At 49.3% G+C, this 21,264-nt stretch overlaps 1 protein-coding gene across 1 annotated transcript; it reads right to left on the reverse strand.

Annotated features, from left to right (window-relative positions):
- Positions 1-182: 182 nt before the first annotated feature.
- AEBP1 (AE binding protein 1) lies at positions 183-20,034 on the reverse strand. The gene is given in 22 exon segments (XM_020984076.2): positions 183-1,196; positions 1,516-1,615; positions 1,875-2,014; positions 2,785-3,136; positions 3,483-3,662; positions 3,843-4,039; positions 5,594-5,605; positions 5,608-5,716; positions 6,432-6,517; positions 6,894-7,038; positions 7,250-7,334; positions 8,283-8,422; positions 8,673-8,782; positions 9,031-9,087; positions 9,292-9,375; positions 9,506-9,574; positions 10,670-10,744; positions 11,011-11,130; positions 11,435-11,503; positions 11,691-11,765; positions 14,876-15,187; positions 19,346-20,034. Coding segments are annotated over 22 exon segments (3,390 nt in total). The 5' UTR covers positions 19,638-20,034; the 3' UTR covers positions 183-615.
- Between the last annotated feature and the right edge of the window lie 1,230 nt (positions 20,035-21,264).

Here is a 21,264-nt window from a genome sequence, read left to right on the forward strand (position 1 = left end):
AGATTCTGAAGTGGAGATTCAGATCTCCCTTTGGGCATAGTAGCTTCTCAAAAGGGAAAAAACGAGCCTTTGGGGGCAGATTATTGTGACTAAAGTGGGTTAAAGATTTTTCTCCATGGGCCTGCCTCTATAAAAGTATTCCCATCTCCTTCTCTGAGCCAGGCACAAAGGTAAGGCTGAGATGTTTGCCATCAGAGCTTATTTTATTGGTATAGCAGGATGGTAATGGGGGACGGGGAGGTAGCTCCATTCTTCTGCCTCTGCTTGCTCTGATCCCATCTCTCCCCACCCCTGCTAGACAACAGGAGTCCATATTCCACAGCTAAGACTGGGCTGGAGGCCAGATTACTGCCAGGGGAACTGGCAGACCTGCGGCCCCCTTGCCCATCATCTCTGGCACTCGGTAGATCTCAGTCACATTCTTTCCAGCCTAAAAATGGGGAGAGCCAGCACCCTGGGGAAGGGCTACTAGGAGAAAAATTGGGTGACTCCTAGCAGGGCCCGGACAGGGGCTCTGCCTTCTGCTCTCTGGAGGCTGCCGAGCTGGTTGTGGCAGCCAGCTCTGGGTCAGTGGGTGTGCTGCGCTGGGTAGGGGCAGTGGTAGAAGCCAGGCCCTCAGAAGTCCCCAAAGTTCACAGTATAGGTCTCGGCTGTGGTGACGGGGAAGGCTGTGCCTGTGGCCAGCTCTTCTTCTTCTGGCTCCAGCTCTGGTTCTAACTCTGTGGCCAGTTCAGTCACGACCTCTGTGTAGGTCTCAGTCTCTGTCTCTATCTCCCAGGTAGGAGCAGTGGGGGGTTGGAGGCTCCAGGGCTCCAGAGTGGTGCTCTGGGAGATGGGATAGGTAGGTGACAAGCTGGTGGTGGGCATCGGGGTGGTACTAGCTGTGGCATTAAGACGGCGGAGGCGCATCTGCTCCCGCATCTTGATGCGGTACATCATGCGACGGCGCTGCATGAAGCGCTCTCGGGGGGTCATGGGTCGAGAAGGATCAATGCGAGGGATGGGCCTGTTCCCATTCATTGCTAAGATCTCCCTGATGCGCTTCCAGTTGGAACGAGCCAGAATGAAGTTGCACTGGGTGGCGCCAATGTCATAGTCTACATTGCAGGTCTTGGCGCTGGGAGTATAGCCTTCTGCTCGGGCCGTCACACGGTATTCACCCGGGTTCAGGATGCGCCAGTAATCACCTCCAGCAGCTACAGAGAGGGACACAAGGACAAGTCAGGCAACTGTCACTGCATTCTACCTTCCCATGGTAGGGTTCCCAGAACCCCGAGCCCTTCCAGTGACCCCACTGGACTAGGTTTGTAGGTTAGCGGGATTACTCCAATCCCTATTTAGATAATATTGAAAAAAAAAGCTTTTCAAATTTAGACAGTGCAGAAGTAGTCACTTTTCCCCTTATTGGTGAGAACTTCAGAAATGGATAAGAGCTATACCTCCCTGAGAAAGACAGTCAGGAGTCGGGTTGCCACAGAGGGCAGAGGCAAAAAGGGCATCATATGCTCCACATACCTGTTTTGACACCGTGGTTAATGCCGCTCACAGAGATGGTGGCATTGGCAATGGGGATGCCTTGCTCATCTGTCACAACCCCTTTAATGCCTCGGTGCACCTGCAGGAAGGAGGCAGCTTTAGGCTTGGCCCTGAAGCTGCTGACTTGACTTTACTGCTTACTTTACTTTACATTCCTTTTGCTTAAGCTTCATGGCCCCGTGTACTGCTTGTATGGCCCTGAAGCCCTGGACCCTTCCACCCAGAGCTTGCTCCCAAGACTTCTCCCCTTGAAGTGTTCCCTTCCATCATCTACTCCATCCACTCTCTTCTCCCTTGGAGGCTTTTTCAGTGGGCCCACTCCAGCTTCCTTGCCCCACCTGCTCCATGAAGGTGAGCAGTGCTTCCTTGTTATTCTCCCATTCTCGAGGCAGTTCACTCTGATGAGGGAACTTGTCACATCCCAAGTAGATAGCGAGCTCCAGACAATTGGTGTGTAAGTAACTAAAGTCATTCATACCTGGGGATGGGGAGACAAAGAGACAGTGGTAACTTCCCAGTGACCTTGCTTCAAGTCTCAGCTCAGGGCTCGGGGACGCACTGCTTGCCCAGTGCTGACACTACTTGTGCACACAGACTTACAGTCAGGTGTTTAGGAACTCAGAGGTCAAGCTGAAGTAGCCAATGACCCGTGATAAGAAGCACATGTTGGCTTCAAGGATCCCTGCAGCCCTGACAAGAATCGATTTTTTTATCAGCCTTGGAGTGGAGGACAGGTGACACTTTGTATTAGAGAGTCTGGAACTTTGATGTGAATTAGGGTACTCCTGGAAGACTCTGGCTTTGGGAGAGAAGATTCCTTTGGAGTAACAAAGGATTGTCAGGGGTAGACGGGTAGCCCTCTAACCCACCCCTTCAGATAGGGAAAAGGCCTAGAACAGATTCCCTAATGTGGCCATGGAACTTGCCTGTCCTGTGCCAATTTAAAGCCATGTCTTTGGGACAGTGACTGTAGGTAATATAGTAAGGAATACGTTGGGGTCACATGTCCCCATACTCAGCCCCTCTTAGCTCTTTGTCACTGGAATTCACCCAAAGGTTTAATGTGAAATATTTTACAAGACCAAAATGAGGTTCTCTCCCATCAAGTGCTGGGGGTATCCAAGTCCCAGGATACCTATCTAGTTGAGGGATGTTGAGCTTGGAGTGGTGGGTGTAGGCCACAGGATAGTTTCTTTCTTTCTCAACCATACCTTACTCCCTCCTCCCCCTACCACATTCCTCACTCACTTCCTGCTCTGGGATTCCACTTGGCGCCATTGACGATGCCCATGCCATTTGTGTAGTCCTGTGCTTGGCAACCCCCACGGTAGGTTTCAGTCATGGTGAGGTGGGCTGAGGAATAGGCAATGGCAAGCCACCGGAAGATGGCATGGTCCGGTGTCTCCTGAATCTCATCTGTTTCATCCTCCTCCTCTCCACGGGCAGCTGCCATTGCTGCTGCCATGAGCTGTTCCTGGCTGGGGGCCCGAGTCATATCATAGGGATAGGACACCAGCCGTTCACCCCCATTCAGGTTAGCACCCAAGACGAAGGGATTTTTCTCCATCCAGGCAATGATGGCACGGACTTCTACGGCTATCTGTAGGGTACAGGGGGCAAGTGAAAGCAGGGATAGAGTGGTAGGGAGACGGTTCACAGGAGATCCTGCTACTAGCCATTATGACCTAGTTGTGTAGCAGAAACAAGCACAGGACATACCCCTTTTGATGTCTAACTTGTCCCCTTTGGTTCCCACAAAACTAAAGGGGGCAGCCTCTCAGTATCCCCACTGACACTGAGCCTGGAAACTTTGTACCATGGAACCAAGGCTGCTATTCCATCCCCTCCACCCTCAGATGGAGACTGGGGCAAGAATTGCTTGATGCCATGTCCCTGGCTCTGCTCTGCCCTGCAGGAGGTCCCCAGAGCCACCTTGTGGCACTCACCGTGGCATCAGCACCAAGGTAGCGGTCCGGGATGGGCAGGTTGTTGTTGGGCACTCGGTGGGGGACCCATTTCCTCTCCTCAGCACCCCACAGCACTGTGTTGATATCTGGGAAGTTCTCAGAGATATCGAAGCCCTCCTCAGTCCACAATCCCAAAGCCCAATTTCCAAATTCAGAGCCCTGAAAGGAACCAGCTTTGGTCAGTGACTACGATCCTTGCCTCTTGGTCCCTCTACCCCTAATCTTAACTCGTGCAATAGATATTGTCACACACACACACACACACACACACACACACACACACACACACACTCTCACTCCATAAGTGATTGACTCTTGACCCCCCCCAACCCCACCCACCATCTGGGCAGCAATCTCGTAGCCATCAGGATTGAGTGAGGGCACCAGGTGGATCCTAGTGTCATGCACGAGACTTCGTATCCGGGGGTTTCCATCTCGGTATTCCCGGCACATGTACTGCATTAGCAATAGCAGTAACTCCCGGCCCAGGACCTCATTTCCATGGATACCTGCTGTATAGCGGAACTCAGGCTCCCCTGTGGTAAACATGAAGAAAGGGAGATGGTCAGCAGAAGCACCAGCTTGAAAGGCAATATGGTACAGCAAAATAACAAACGAAAAAAGTGAAATTTAGAGTCCAAAATCCTGAGGTCGAATCCTGGGCTCTGCCACTCACTTGTGTCATCTTGAGCAAGTCATAACCTTTCTGAACCTGCCTCTTCTTCTGTAAAAATGGGAATGATAATTTCTGCCCTTCCTTCCTAATAGGCTCATGATGAGGATCAAATGAAAAGTATGAGAGAATGCTTTGTAAACCATCAGGCATTTTGTAAACATAGGGAGTTGTTTTAAGAGGTAGTGTGATTTAAGGGAAAATACCATGGATAACCCACTCTTCTACCCAAAGAGGGAGAGGGCTTGGGAACAACGTTTCATACATTATCAGAGGTGCTCACTGCACCATCTGTTTCAGCTTAATTTTGACTTTGTTATAAAAGAGGCTTTCCATTATTGGGGGGAACATGGTAGACAGAAAAAATGAGTGGAGCTGTTGATAAAAAAAAAAAAAGAAACACTTAGGGTCAGAGGCCCCCAGCTCTGCTATTGCTAGCTGTATGACTCTGGGCAAGTCACTTCACCTGAGCCTCAGTTTCCTCATGTGCAAAATCAGTATAATAGTTGTACTGCCTACCTCACAGGATTGTTGTGAACAAAGCACTTTGTAAACCATAAAGTCATGTGTGTGTGTATACACATGCATGTACATATATGCATATGTACACATATAGATGTAAATAAATATACAAGGTATCCGTAAAGTCTTAGTGCAGTTTGGGGACACCTATCTAGGGAGAGAAAGATAGAGAGGGAGTGAGTATACAAATATAGAAGGATATGTGAGGCAGTGTGGCGTAGTAGATACTTAATCTTGAGCCAATAAGACCTGAATTCAAATCCTCCCTCTGATATATACTGGGCAAATCACTACACCTCCCAATACCCCAAGCTTGGGGTTGCGGGGGGAGCTTCCTAAGGACAAAGATTGTAGGGCATAAGCTGATGGACATTCACAGAGGAAGTTAACACATTAGTATTTCTGTAAACCAGTGAAATCACAGATCTGGTTTAAAAAGTGAGAGTGTGTGTGTGTGTGTGTGCTTAATAAAAGATTTAGATAGAGAGATAGATGGCATTCTTCTCAAAGAGGGTTCTGGCCCCATATCGGGACGGGTATGCACAAGAGAGGTAATGAGTTCCCCATCACTGGTGGGCTTCAAAGGACCACTTGTTAGAAATGCACAGGTCATTCTTATTAGGTAAGGTACAGGTTGGGCTCAGTGGCCTCATAGGTTCTTTCCCATTCTAAGATGCTGTGACTTTACGATAACCAAGTGAATTTCAATTACTGCTTGTAAATGGATATCTCTCCTAAGGCCTGGTAGGACCAGCGTTCGAGTCAGCAGACATCTGTCCCTTCCAAGCCTGGCCTCCAGGGGGCAATGTGGGCTGATGGTTCAGGCCAAGCGGAAGGATACTAAGTTTGCTCCGTGTGATGGAAGGGTTTGGTCCCCACACAGCGCTGTGCTCACCCAGCTCATGTTCCCAGGGTTGTCAGAGATCTCCATGGCATAGATCTTCAGTCCTTTGGAGCTCTTGCCTAGGCTGTAGGTGCGGGTGATGGTGGGGCATTCCTCATTTACCACCTTCATTAGCTGAGCAGGGAAGAGAGAACAAGAGTCACATCACTGCCCCCTTCTACCTGCCCGACATATCCAGTACTAAGCCCTGTCCCTCCCCAGCATAGAAGGCAGCATACAAAGGACACCCCTACCCCACCCCCACCTCCCTAAGGCATCAAAAAAGGTAGATGATGATCAGGAACTGCCACTAAAATGTATCCCTTCAGGTGAGTTCACCTGTCTTGGCCTGTGGTCCCCATTACCCAGGGCTTAGGAGACACAGTAGGCATAGTGATACCACTGTTAAAGGTCCCTTAAAATACTTCTTTGCATCCCAGATTGAAGTAGAATTTCCTAGTGACCCCCAAGGAAAGAAAGGAGCAAGGGGAATGTGTGCATGCCCACAATGCCAACCTGGGGAACCCTTGGGACATCAGGGAGAAAGGGAAGCATCTCTTCCTGGCTCCCACCAAAGCATGTACTTTTTCCAACACAGAGCTTTGTCTTGGCAGAAAAATATCAGGGCTTCCCCCTGACTACATGGCCCTATATTAGGCCCCTGAGAAGCTGGTGACTGGGGCCTCTCAGAGCCCACAAATGAACCACAGAAGGGGTAGAGAGAAGACATCATGGCAGGCATATATAACAGGGACTAGGATTTGTCTGGGGACCAAGGAACTATGGAGATTACAGGAAGGATGCTCAGATAGAGAGAGCCAGGATGTGGGAAGATAGACGTCATTCCCACCTGCCTCATGTCCTTGTAGTTGTGGTGGCGGAAATCCAGGTTGTCAGTGGTCGTGATCTCATTATGTGTGTAGTAGCTGTGGATGGCTGCAAGGGGGAAAAGGTCTTGGAACATCACTACCCCTCAATCCCCTCCACCTCTCAGTTTAAATCCCACCTCTGACACTAGCTGTGTGACTGTAGACATGTTTAACCACTGATCCAGCTTCCTCATCTGTAAAATCACTATAATAACTCCTATACCTACAGGGTTGTTGCAGAGCCTAAATGAGAATGTATATGTATCACTTTGCAAATTTTAACATGTTATTATTAGTAGTATATCCATAGAATATTTAGGGTTGGGAGTAATTTTAGAGATCTTCTAAGTTGCTTTCTTCCGAAAGCCTCAATGCCTGTTCTCCAACGGGAGCTTCTTGGCCCAAAGGGAAATGTAGTTTTGCTGCCCTGAGACCATGCTCACCAGTCAGGGGACAGCCCAGCACCTCCAGCCTCATACAGAGGCTACCATTCCAGGTGAGTGGGTAGATGCGGATGAAACGGGCCACCACAGGCTCAGGGAATTCACTCAGCACTGGCGTGTCCTTGTCCACATTGCCATGAAAGGTCTGGGGAAAGGTCTGACTCTTAGCGATGCTTCCCAATAGTCAGCCCTGGCTCCCCCACTGCCCACATCACCACCACCACCACAGGACAGCACAGTTATAGGGAGGGAGAGATGGGGGCAGAGGAGATGGGACCCCAAGGGCTTGGTTTTGAGAAGGTCCCAAAGGTGGCACAGGGAGGAAGGAGAGGAAGGACCTCAGAACAGACACCCACCATCTCCTCATAGCCATTGGTGTACATCACCCAGTTCTGACTGTCATTGCTGAAACCCACGAAGAAGGTGGTGACAAAATCATCACTGTATAGACAGAAGGCAAAATTCTAGTTAGAAGCTGTCCTCCCTCTCTGGTTTTCCAAAGGACTCGATTTCCCCTAAGCTAGCCTGAGTCTTCCCTGCTCTCTGGTTCCTGACACCAGAAGAAAGTACTGTGGCTAGTGAGTTCTGTTGAGAGAGGTGATTCTCCTTTAACCTTGACCTGGCTTTTCTGGTTCCCCTCTGTAGCTTAGCCCAAGCCCTAGAGCTCAACAGCTGACAAGTGGTGTAATGAGAAGAGGGCATGTGGAGTCAGAGGACCTGAGTTCTAATTCTGAGTCTTCCACTTATTTACTGTGTGATTTGGGCAAGTCATTTAGTTTCTTAAGATCTCAGTTTTCTTCCTTTGCATACTAAGGGGATTGGATGAGATGATCTCTAAGATCCTTTTCCAGCTATAAGTCTACTTAAAATCTTTGGGTTCTAATTAGTCTACTAACCTCATCTGTGCTGGTTTATCTTCTACCCTACCCAATGTTCTCCATTCTATGGCAGAGGAAGAAATAATCACCCATTACCACCTCTGCCCTGTGGCTATATCCTAAAGAAGACAGTCCAGTCTTTTTTTTTTTTTCCCCGGCTAGGCAGTGGGGTTAAGTGCCTTGCCCAGGGCCACACAGCTAGTAAGCGTTATGGGTCTCAGGCCAGATTTGAATTCAGGTCCTCCTGAATCCAAAGCCAGTGATGTATCCACTGTGCCACCTAGCTGCCCCAAGACAGTCCAGCTTAAAGAATACACTCAGTCTCAGCACTAGAGTCAGGGAATAGATGGAAAAACTGAGTTGAGAGCTGGAAATCTACCAATTTGGCTTGCTTCTTATTGTGGGGAGAATGGAATTTGGATCAAAAGCCTTCAAGATTCCCCATTTGCAGCCCAGATCCATAGGGAACTCTCATTCCCCTCTCCCCTTGACTGACTTTCTGGACACATACTGGATGACAGAGTCCCGGCCTTGGGTGATGACACCGGTGAACTTGGTGTTCCTTCTTGTATCCACCTCCAGCCACTGGACTTGGGTGTCATCTTCAGCACACCAGGCCCCATCGTAGTAGTCATCCTCATTGGAACCTGCCTGCCCAGTGAGCCAGGGGCACGGCCTGAGCATGGGGGAGCAACCCCAAAGACCCAGACACCCAAGGCAGAATAAAGATCAGGGAGTGGAGGGAGCAGGGGTCATGCAGTGAAGGGAACAGATGGAAAGCATGGAGGACACAATGAAGCTCCTCCTGGTGAGGAGGTGGGGGAGGGGTGAAGAAAACTGACAGCTGGAGGAGGCTAAGGACACCAGGGAAAAGGAGGGAGCCTGGGCTCAAGGACTACACCTGTATATTGAGCCTCCCACGCTGGGCACCGAGGCCATGTCTTAGCATGGAGGAGGCCCGGATCTGGTTGTCTTCAATTCGGTGTGACTCCATCCCAATTGGTGGGCACTCTAAAAGGAACACAGACTCCTCAGCCTGCAACCTCCCCCCCCCACCTAGTCCGAGCTTTTCCTTTACTCTCCTCATGAGATAGAGCCTCCTCAGGACTAGCTGATACCCTCCTGCTGCACAGAAAAGCAAAGCATTTGAGCCAGCACCACCCCCAGGCCCCAAGCTTGGCTAAGCAGACTCTTGCCCACTATATATCATAGGCCCCTGTCTACCTTCCCATTTCCCAGGCTAGCTCCTGTTTACTTACTCTCTCTTTCCACTGGAATCCATTCCTCTTCTGTCTCCCAGGGTTTCTTAGGCTTCCCTGTGGGAGAGAGAGAGGCAAGAGCAAAGTAGTGAAGGATGAGCAGTGAGGGATGTGCAGAAAGCGTGGACCTGGGAGGAAGCTTGACTTCTGTTCATAGCTGAGCTGGGATTAGCTCCCTGCTCCCCCTTAACCTCACTCCTTTATACAACACACACACACACACACACACACACACACACACACACACACACACACACACACCTTTTCGGTCTTTGCCTTTCTCTTCCGTCCATGTCTCATCTGGCTCCTCTTCCTTGTTGCTACCACCCTCTTTCTTGGGTTTTTCTGCAGAAAAGGGGATGGATGGGAGGGAGAGAGCCATGTAAGTCATTGTTATTCAATGGCCCAGGGAAGGGCCACTGGTAATAGGGTTTGAGGAAAAGGGATAAGGACATGGGGGCTTGTATTTTCTTACTCAATTTCTCTTTTTCCTCATCCGTCTCCAACTCGCTGTCTGGCTTCCGGGGCCGTAAATAATAGTCCACTGGAAAGAAGAACCAGCTGTGTGCAGGGGAACAACTCCTGTTTCCCAGACTTCCACAACTTCCTTCCCTCCTTACCCTTTGAACTTTCCTCCTCCTTGCCCTTAGAACTTTCCTCCTTTCTTAACTCTTTCACAAAATATTTACTGAGCATCTATTAGGAGCCCAGCACTGTGGGAGGTAACAAAGAAGATGGTGATACTGGCCTGACCCTTAGGACTTAAGCATGTGAACACATAGAACAAGACAATCCGCTGGCCTATAGGCTCCATGATATTTTAATGGCTCATTGATGAGGCTCTATAACAGAATGAAGCCAGAGGACAGGAAAGACTCAGAGAGATGGCTTGAGTTTTCTTCTTGAGTGACTGAGGAAATGGTAGTATCACTGATAGAAACTGTGGACCTGTGGGTGGGGAAGGAAAAAGGTGAAGAAGACAGTGGGAAAGAGGTTGAGGGAAAGGGAGGGGAGGAAAGGATGGAAAGGAAGAGAAGATGAGTGTCATTTTGGACAGGGTAAATTTAAGGCATCTGAGACATCTGAATACAAACACTTTGGAGGCAGTTAAGAGATGCCAGACTGGAGTCCAGGTGAGAGGTCAGGACTGGAGATACAGACCAAAGTCATCAGAACAGAGTTAACTGTAAAAGTCAAAAAAAGAGAAAAAGAGGGAAAAAAGAAAGAAAAGGATAGAGGATGGTGTCATTGGTATCCTCACTGTTGGGGAGTGAAAGGAGAAAGTGAAACCAGCAAAGAAGACAGGATCAGAGAAGTGGGAGGAGAGTCAGGAATGAACTAAATCACAGAAGCCAAAGGAGGTAGGAGTTTCACATTATCAGGGTCGGATTGACTCCCAGAAGCTGTTCTATTAGATTCCACTCTCCCTGCCAGTACCAGTTTCTCTGTGTCCATTTACAGGGCTCATTCCAGGGTATCTCTAGCCCTTACACCTGTTCCCCAGACACCTGTGAGGCAGAGATCCCCACTTCCCGGAGGGCAAATGAGTGTTGTAGGTGGGATGAAAGAAACAGGTAGATCTGGACTGAGAAATGGGGAGAACAGGGTCCACATGAGAACACTGGGCAGGAATACTCACTGTCATCATAGTCTGGAATTGCGAAGCCATCTCCGTAGTCCGGGATTTGTAGGGGTGGTGGGGGCTTAAGGCTGTCTATGGAGCAGGAAGTCAGGGAGAAAAGGGTAGTTTAGCTTCAAATACCTTTGTCCCTCTCCTCTGATGCTTTGCTTGTTCAATTTTCCTGAGATTTCTTCTGTTCCTTCCAATTTTGTCCCCTTTGACCTGTTTCATCCCTAGTCTTGCCTTTCCGTCCATCTCATCCATTCTTTTCACCACCCTGCATACTCCCAATTCTGATCTCCTCCCTCCTACTTCTAGTCCCCACACCCCAAGCTCCAGAAATGAAGAAGGTTCCCTACCTGGTTTCTCCTCTGGTGGCTCTGGTTTCAGTTCCTCCTCAGGAGGCTGTGGACGAGGTCTCTCCATCTTCTTTCTGCTTGGAGGGGGCCTGGGCTTTTTTTGCCGTCGTACATACTCAACTGTGAAAGGAATAGTATCTGGGGTGGCAGGTGCCAGGGGATGGGAGGCTGAGTAGAAAGTACAGACTCAAGCAAAGAGAAATGAAGCTACAGATGGAGTGCCAGGGCCTGAGAGTGGGGGTGGCCTGTCTCACAACTTGTTACACCAGGAAGAAGATGATGAGATGTTTCCCTGGCCAAACAGATGTTCCCAATCCCACAGGAGCTATTCCTTCTATGCCCAGCTCAGGCACTGTCAGCACTGGCCAGTGCCAAAACTGGGGACAGTCCTTGCTTCCCTCTCAAAGGCAGAAATCCTACTTACAGTCCTCATAGTCCTCCCTCTCGATCTGGTCATTATAGTCCAACGTAGGCGGCTCTGTCTCCTCCTCTTCTGGAGAGAAAACACTGGTCACAGCCCTGCCTGGGGTACTCTGCTTATAGCATCATCAGATGCCTTCTCCGTTGATCCCAAGTGGCAAGGAGGCTGAGATGTTGGGCCTGGAGTGGGAGCTTTAGCTGAGCACATGTGAGGATTCTAGGGCTTGGGGTTATCTGTAGCTGGTCTTGCCAAGACTCACCTGGCTGGAACTCCCTCCTTTCCAGATCTGTATGCCCTCCTTCCTGATCCTCCCAGGGTGGAAAGATGGCCCCGCCTGCAACAAGGACGCAGAGATACAAGAGGACATAATCATATCTTACTCTCTTGTCAGAGTAGTGGGCTCCCTGTCCTTCTCCCAAGCCAAGAGACCAAGGCCTCAATTATATTACTCCCCCTAAGCATTGAGACCTCTCTGCTTAATCACAGAATCACAGAATTTTAGAAAGGTACCATCTAGTCCAATGACCATACTCAAAAGGAATCCCTACTGTAACATATGGGCAAGTGATCTCATTCAACCTATTTGAGTCCATTCCACTTTCAGAGAGTCCTACTGGCTGCTCAGAGATCCATGCAGGATATTACCCCATTGCCAAATGGTGCTAAGGTGCTACCCTCCACCTCTGCAGCCTCTTTCTGATTGTCTGGTTCTTTCCAGAAACTCCATTTTAAGAAGGATGTCCATGTCTTTATTCCTCTCCAGGTTGCACTTCTGACTGTCCTCCATAAAACTTTCTTTACCATTCCCCCATGCATGCTGGACACCTTCACCATCTTGCCCACCCCCTTTGAGCTCCTTTTTATGTATTGTCTTCCCTCATTGGAATGTAAGCTCCTTGAGGGCAGTGACTATCTTTCTTTCTGCTTGTGCTTGTATTCCAAGTGCTTAGCACAGTGCCTGGCACATGACGTTCAGTCATTTTCAGTCACGTCTGACTCTTCAAGATCCCAATTTCTACCCCATTTGGGGTTTTCTTGGCAGATATACTTGAGTGGTTTGCCATTTCCTTCTCCAGCTCATTTACAGAAGAGGAAACTGAGGCAAACAGGATTAAGTGACTTGCCCTGGGTCATACTGCTAGTGAGTGTCTGAGGCCAGATTTGAACTCACGTCTTCCTGACTCCAGGCATGGCACTCTACCCACAGTGCCAATTAGCTGCCCTTTGGCACATTGGAAGCCATTAATAAATGCTTCTTGACCTGACTTGGCTGGACTGTTTACCAATCCAAAGTGGCTCAGAGCATAGGATTTGGAGTCAAATGACCCAGTTTTGAATCCCAGCTTAGCCACCTACCTGTTACCCATGTAACCTTGGGAAAGTCATTCCACTTTTCCCTCAAGACTCTCAGTTTCCTTCTCTGTAAAATGAGGAAGTTGGACTAGATTATTTCTAGGGCCTCTTCCAACTATAAAGTCCTCTGAACCTTTGAAATTGCTGAAAACCAAGTGTTGCATCTCCCCCCTCCAGGCCAATTTCCACAGAGCTGCTGAAGTGATTTTCCTAAGGCGCAGGTCTGAACGTGTCATTCATCCTACTCAACAGTCTTCAATGGCTCCTATTTATTACCTCTAAGATCAGATATGATTCATTGGCCCAGCATTTAAAGCTCTTTACAACCTGGACCCTTTCTATCTCTCCAGGATAACCACATTGGCTTACTAGCTGGTCTTTACACATGACCCTACATCTCCCATCTCCATACCCTTGCACTGGTAGACCCCATGCCTGGAAAGCTCTTCTTCCTCATCTCTGCCTTATGGAATCCTTGGATTCCTTCAACACTGAGCTCAAGCACTAATTTCTGTAAAAGGCCTTTTCTGGTCCTTCAGTAACTAGTACCTTTCCCTCTTGGGTTACTTTGTGTCTGTATGTGTGTATATGCATACATATACGTGTGCACACATATGCATATGTATACATGTATATGTGTGCATATATATATATATATATGTACGTGTGTATGCAGATATAAATATCTCCTCTCCCCTGTTAGAATACAAGATCCCTGAAGACAGGGACTGTTTTGTCTGTCTTTGTATCTCCAGTGCTTAGCACAGTACCAGGCTCATAGTAAGCCCTTAATTAAGGTGTGTTTATTGACTGGCTGATTGATTAATTCCATGATTCTATATCTTTGGCCCAAGCTGTGCCTCTGGCCTTAGCCAGTGCCTTCAAGAATTCACCAGATGGAGGAATAACTGGGCTCCAATGAGCTGTCCATAGTATTCATTCCTTACTCCTTCCCTAACCTGATCCCTGGGACCAGGGATCAGCCCTAGGTCTGAGGAAGAGGAGAAAAAAAACCCAGTCCCTCAGAGGCATCAAGATGAACTGCTTGCTCATTCTGCTCCTGGGATGAGCTCAGGGCCCGTCTCATATAGGACAACTGGACTGGAAAGATACTCCATGTCCACCAACAAAAGACCAGGAGCCCGGGATGAATGGGACTGAGGTAGGCAGAAGCAAGACCTCGCAGGGCAAGAGACTGATAGACAAGGTAGGGCTACAAACATGGAAATAGCTTTTTCTTCGTAGAATTGTGCCTAAGAACCAAGAAAATAAAATTTACACATTGATTGCAATAAGGCAAAAGAAAGAAAAATCATTGAAAGGCATGAGAGCTCTGATCAACGTAAATGAAACATGCCTCTCTCCTTGGTACAGTGGGAGTCGATTCCAGGTGTAGAATGAGCCATATGTCATCAGACACCATCAAAGTACTGTTTTTGCCAGCCTGGATTTCTTTGTTATAATGTAGCGTTCTATGGGGAGGTAACTGACAGTGTTGCTAAATAAAAACTATATCAACAAACTATTTAAAATAAATAAGAAATAAAATTGCTCCCAAAGCTCAGAAGGCCTCTAGGAGTCTATGGGTTGGGCAGAGGGGAGGTTTAGGACTGGAATCTGGAGCTGTGGCACTGAATAGCTCAGGTTCATAGATGGCCAGAAACCACAGCTGCCCACATCACCCCAGGCTCTGGAGCTTCCCTTAGCAGGATAAGAGATGATTCCAATGAGGTAAATAGATTATAATCTCCTTGAGGGCAGATAGAATTTCATTTCCGTCTCTGTATCCCTAACTGCTAGTACATTTCTTGGCACAGAGTGGACTCAATAAATATTTGCTGAACTACATCGGTTGGTGGGGGTGGGGGAAGGGAGGAGGAGCCATTATTCATGTGTGGTGGTATGGAGAGATAGTATTTCCACCTAAGACACTGCTGACTCCCCTGCCCTTTCTAGGGTCCCAGCCTCTTCCACATCTGTGCCCTCACCATGTTTTCACCTTCACCCATGCCCACAGCAGTAGGTGAGACAGCTCTGGCTCACCATAAGACTTCTCAAGTCCATAGAGGCCATTCTGGGCCTGGCACTGACCTCTTTCTATTTCCTCATCTGGGTAGATCTCCAGGACAGGAGGTGGGGCTACAGGCCTCTCCAAGTCCTCCAGGGAGAACTGGATGGGAGGACTTTTCCCAGTGGGGGGCTTCTTGGTGGTCTTGGGTCGTTTCTCCTTGGGTTTCTTAGTTGCCTTAGGTCGTTTCTCCTTGGGCTTTTTAGTTGCTTTTGGGGGCTTCTCCTTCCCCTTCTTAGTGGGTTTCGGGGAGTTCTCCAAAGGCCTCTTTGTGGGCTTGGGACCTTTATCTTTCTTCCCTTTCTTTCCTTTGTCTTTGGCTTTTTCCGGAGGCCCTATGGAGGAAAGAATACTCCAATTTCAACATGATATAACCAGGGGAAAAGGTTCATTCAGCTTCCTGGCCCCTAAGAACCAGAGGAGACAGAGGGGTTCCCAAAGTGGAGAGACCAAGGATCAGGGGTACCCACAGCCTCTCTTCTGCTTCCTTATCCCCTCCTACCACCCTGGCCTAGAACACACAGTTGCTCCTCCGGGACACCATCTCTGGGAGTGTAAATCCCATGAAAATTGTTCTTTAAAAATTTGGCACTGATATCTTAGAAAGGAAAGAAGAGTGATCCTTGTTCTGTTACCATCTATGATCAAGAGGAAAAGTGAGCAAGAACAAGAGGACAGAGAATCCTGGGAGTCTAAAAAAGGGGGTGTACTTCATGCATTGAAATTAATTTGAATGAAGAAACTAAGCAAGGTTTATTGTTTACATTGGAATTTAACTTTGTTCATAAAATATTTGAGATTCTACCAACTGTTCTCATGTTTTTTACCCCCCAGAGCAGATGGGGGTTAAAGGGGAGAGGGAGACTGAGCTGGGTAAGGAGCCATTTTCAGGGACAGGGATGGAGCTAGCTTATGGGGAGAGAAACTTCTCAGTGCCCTCAGCCACTTCAGAGAAGCCTGCAACTTCTCCCCTGTGGGGCTGAAGCAAAGGGTAGGGTGGGAAAGGGGGCAGAAGGAGAAATAATCCAAGGTGCGGATGGAAGAGAGGGAGGGCAGATAAGAAAAGCAGAGCAAAATAATGCATATCAGCCACAGAGAGGGCAGAGATGTCATAGAATGTATTCTGATAGGAACATGAAGCATGGTGTAGTAGAAAGAGCCCCAGAGTTAGAATTAGAAGACATGGGTTCAAATCCTAGCTATGCTACAAGTTGCTACACTTTTCCCAGCCTCGGTTTCCTCATCATAAAATTAGAGAATTAGACAAAGTTATCTCTAAAGTAGACTCACAGCTGGGAGAGACCTCAGAGGTCAGCTAGTCCACCTGTTCCATTCTATAAATGAGGAAACTGAGGGCCAGAAAAGTTAAGGAATTTTCTCGATGTCACATAGGAATCTTTCTGGGTCTGGGCTAGCCCTGTGACAGCCAGTTGGGATTGGAGTAGGGAACTCTTTTCACTGAGTCCATAATACATGGCACCAAAGAACAGCAGTGCTGGAAAAGCCCTATTTACTCCAACCCCTCTCACTTTACAGATAGGAAACTGAGACCTAGAAAGGTGGAGTACCTTTTCCAAAGTTGCACAGCTAGTTAGAGTCAGGGCAGGGACTGGAACCCAGGTCTGACTTTCAAGTTCATTGTTCTTTGCATTACTTCATGCTAAGAAGGAGGGAGACTGGGGAAGGAGTATGGTCCGGGCAGTCAGTTTGGTAGAAGGAAGGCTTCTCTTTCTCCGTATAATAATAGCTAGGATTTATACAGCACCTACTGTGCTGGGCAGGGCTAAGTGCTTTACAAATATCATCTCATTTGATCCTCAGAACAACCCTGTGAGGTAGGTGCTATTATTTTGCGGTTTAATGACTTCCCTAAGATCACACAACTAGTAAGTTTCTAAGGCTGGATTTGAACTCAGGTCTTCCTGACTACAGGCCCACTGCTTTATCCATTGCATCACCTAGCTACCCATACCCAAGAGCTAATTGGACAGAGATGAGAACAGTGCTATGTTGAGGCAACTGCCACTGGTCTCTGGACATTCTGCTGGCAGAGTGAATTCCAACTGGCTGGGATGAGATAGTCACATGAATTGGACACTGCCAGGCAGATAGAAACTGCAGGGAAATGATTGTCTTAAAGGGGAGACTGGGGGAGGGGGGGACCCAGAGAAGCTAACCAGTTAATCTAGAGGGGTAGTTGGAGAAACCAAAGTCTTACAATGGGGAACAGACAGGGGTGGGGGAGAAGGGAGAGAAAAGTGCTTTGGAGCAAAATTCCTAGATGGCAACAGTGAGAGAGATCTGTCTTCAAGGGTCCAGAGAAGCCCACAGGAAAACACTGACCCAGAAAAGGCTCAGCCACTTATAAGGAAAGGCTGGAAGTGCTGCCGGGAATTTCATCCAGACCAGAAAAAAAAAATCTCATACTGGAAGACTAAAGAAAAATAACCAAAAACCCAGACGTCGACCTGGGAGGGGAAAACCAAGGGAAACAGAAGTGGCCAAAGGCACTGTGGGGCAGGGACCTGAGTGAGGGCCGAAGGGAGATGGAGACTGGCCAAAAGCTTCCAGAACAAACCATCCAGGGCTGGGGGTGGTGCTGTAAGATGGGGGAGCAGCACTGCAGAAGGTGAGCAGTAAGCTGGGGAAGGATTAAGACCTCACGGTTCCTGCTCCAACCTCTACAGGTGGGAGGGAATCCAGGAAAGAGTAAGAGGAGTCTGCAAGGATGGAACATTTTGGGAGGTTGGGAAGGCCTCACTGGGGTAGCATTATTGAGCTCCAGAAACACTGAGCTGGAAGTTAGGAGACTTTTGGAACTAGCTATGTGAACTGGGGACCAGTTAACCTCCTGCCCCTCAGCTTTTTTATGTGTAAAATGAGAGGTTCATAGTAAATGACCCCTAAAGCCCCTCTCAGTGCTAAAATCCTTGGAATCACTGAAATGAAGTGGGAAGAGTGAAGTCAGCTATATGGCTAAGTCTGTTATATCACTCTGGTCAGAGTTTCTTGTGGGCAGCAGGGAGAAAGCGCTGGAAATAAGAAAAAGGGAAATTGAGAATAAGGTTTGCGGGGGGAACAAAAAAAATAAATGCTGACCAGTCACGGTTATGTGGCACTTACATGTTTACAAAGCACTTTCTTTAATGATAGCCCTGGGAGAGGAATGGTGTAAGTATCCTCATTTTATAGACTTTGGAAATGAAGCTCAAAAAGGTCAAATGGTTGGTCCAGGGTCACATAGCTGGGACTCAAATCCAGGTCTTCTGACTAGCAAACCAGTTAATAATCCTAAACCAGGAAAGTAGAACTTGGCTCCACAATTTCCAGCCCCAGCCAATTCAGAATGATAAAGCAGGACAGAATTATATTGAGAAAAGCACTCTGGCTCTGTAGTTCAAAACCCAGGTCTGCTATTCATCACCCGGATGACCTCAAACAATTTAACAACTTAACTCCCCAGTCTCAGTTTTCTCAGTGAAGTGAGGAGGTTACCTAGATGATTTCATGATCTCAGTCTGGTCCAGGCTTTTTAATCCAGTCATGCACCCATCTAACCCAAGAGGGCCTCAGTCTCCAGAACTGCCTTTCTTTCCCCTTATGAGGATTTTTCCCCCAAAGAAAACTTCATTTGCTCCTAGAAGGTGAGGTCCAAGTGCTCAATATAGTTTAGGGGGAGGGAGAGACTCCCAGATAGAGGGGTTTTTTTTTTACAAGATACTGTTGCAATCGGATCTGGGCGGGAGCAGTGCGGTGGGGAGGGTCATCTCTCGGACCACCCATAAAATGATAGAGGACTGAAGACTGAGGACTGCGGGTGCCTGACTACTCAGACACCAGGCAGAAAGCAGCCCAAGAGGTGTGTGTGATCTCTGACTCCGAAAGACAATGTTTGTATTCCACAAAGAAGATGGGGAAGGGTGAGTTTTTAGAAAACCCCTCAAAGCTCTCTTAGCACAGACTACCTGAGTAGAGAGCTCCAAGGCACAGAGACAGAGGGTTCTCCAAGATGTCAAGCCCAAAGAAGATGAGGGTCGCCAGGGACGGGAAGGTTGCGTGTGTTGAGGGAGGTGTGGTCAGTGCATCAGACTAAACCAAGAACCATAAAGGAAGTCAATTGGGATAAGAGTCTGAGGACACTTCTTCCAAAAGTCTCCCCGATGGAGAACCCTGGTCCCAAAATGAATGCAAAGCAGCTAAGAGCTGCGTCGTCCCGACCTGTTTAGGGCCGTTCCACCTACTATCTTGGGGTTAAGTCCTGTCTCAGTACTCAGCATTTAAGAGGACTTAGTGTGTAGTAGCCCTTCTCCTTACCGGAGTCCCCTGCTCCCCAAGCCTCCCATGCTCCTCCCTCTCTCCCTTCTACTCCCCCCACCCCACCAGGGCACGTGGCTGGTGCCTTGCGGTTCTCCGTTCCATCTCCCTCCAGTGGCCCCTGTAACTCCTCTGGGGCAGGCTGCCATCCCCCCACACCTTTCCACGAGGACGCTTACCTTCTTTTCCTTCCACTCCGGTGTCTACAGGCTTCTTACCTCCCGCTTTCCCTTTCTTGGGAGTCAGGGTGGTTTCAGGGGGCTCCTGCTCCACTTCCTTCCCCTCTCCCTCTGCCTCCTCCTTCCGCTGGGGGTCCAGCTCCTGAAGGAAGCCTTGCAAAAACTCCTCGATCTCGTCGTCGGTTAGCACGGTCTGGGGCTTCCCTCCGGGACACAGGATCAGCAACCCCAGGAGGCAGCAGAACAGGGACAAGAATGGGGTCCCTCGAGGGCTAGGGCGAGCCATAGCCATCAGCTCCCCTTCTCCCCAAATGCAGCACTACTAGGGAGCCCGAAGTTACCACCGGGATGGGAGGAGACGGAATGGGATGGGACGGGGCGGGGCTGGCCGAGAGAATCCAGAGCCCCGAGCTCGGAGCTGGAGGGGCTCGAGCACGAGCGGGGGCCGGCCAAGCTCCCAGCCTATTCACTGTGGGGCGTAAGGCGCGGCTCCCCAGCTGGGCAGGTGTGAGGCGCCGGGGCGGCCGGGCGGCAAGCCGGTGCGCGCCGGGCTCGGTTCGGCTGTGAGCTGCGCTTGGCTGCGCTCTGTTCTGCGTTCCTGAGCTCGGGATGCGGGGGCAGCCGGGTCCTTGGGAGGCGCCGAGCAGAGTAGCGGTCCAGGCAGGGCCACGGTTTCTGGAGCCGGGGGAGGAGGAGGATAGGGGAGAGGGAGGAGGAGGAGCCGGAGCCGCCCCCCGGAGGAGGCTGCAATGGGGGAAACTAGCGCTCGGCCCAAAGAATGTCAGCTCGGGGAGAGGGTGGGCGGGCGCGTAATGCGGAGCAGACGGCGGCCCCGGCAGCAGAGACTGGCGGCTTTGAAGTTCCGTAGACATCACGCGAAGAAAAAGTCTCCAGAAGGAGCGTGCTCTACCGGGAGGGGTTTCCTGGGGGCCCCTGACTGAGCCACGTACACTTCCCCAGCCCGGGACCCCTAGGCGAACTCCACTCCCGCCAAGTTAACCCTAGCCCAGCCTTAGGTTTGGTGGGTTGGGTTCTGCCCTGCACCCCTTCCCCCTTGCCCGGACCCAACTAGAGAGGCCATGCTGGAGCCAGAACCGAGGAAAAGTCCCCTCCCCTCTCACCCCATCCCTCGCCTCCAGTCCCAATCCCTAGTCTGGCCCCTGGGAACCCAGGGGAGAGCAAAGGACTCTAGAGGGGAAGGGGAGAGGGGCTTCTTGATGCACTGGGTGCGAATGCTGGGCTTTGGACTTATTACCTCTTTGATCTTGAGCAAATCATTCCCGGTCTATAAGCCTCAGTTTCTTCATCTTTTCAAATAAGAGGGCTTGACTAAACTAGATGATCCCCATGCACCCTGACAACTTTAAATCTATGGTTGTCCGGGCCAAAGAACGGACTGTATGTAGGGAGGAGGATGATCACTACCACGTTTGGGTGACCCAGCTTCTGGGTGACCAGAAGCAAAAGGAAAGGCTCAGGGCCTTCGAAGAAAGGACCGGGCCAAAGCTGGATGTAAGTAGGACTTGGCAAAGCAGACTGTTGCCTAGAGTGAAAGGAAGAACAGTTTAATGGTAATTTTTATGAGCTGGCTATTGTTAGGTGGTTAGAGCAATAACTTGTAGTTAGGCAACCACAGATTTAGAGCTGGAAGGGTTTTTAGTAGCTTATAGTCTAACAGCAACTTTTCCCCATTTTACAGATGAGGAAACTGAGGCCAAGGAAGTAGAAGTGACTTGCTTAAGGTCTCACAGGTAGTAAGTGGCAGAGTCTGGATTCAAATAGGGGTTTGTTGACTTTAGGATTTGAGAGCAGGCCATGCTAGGACTTGAATGCAGCAGCTTTTCCCACTGTACCACTCTGTGTCATGAGAGGAACCTTGTTGGAAGACTTTTGAAGCTACCTACATTTTGCTCTACCAA

Source organism: Phascolarctos cinereus, unplaced genomic scaffold (genome assembly GCF_003287225.1).
Source record: "Phascolarctos cinereus isolate Bilbo 61053 unplaced genomic scaffold, phaCin_HiC Scaffold_2;HRSCAF=192, whole genome shotgun sequence".
Lineage (NCBI taxonomy): Eukaryota > Metazoa > Chordata > Mammalia > Diprotodontia > Phascolarctidae > Phascolarctos > Phascolarctos cinereus.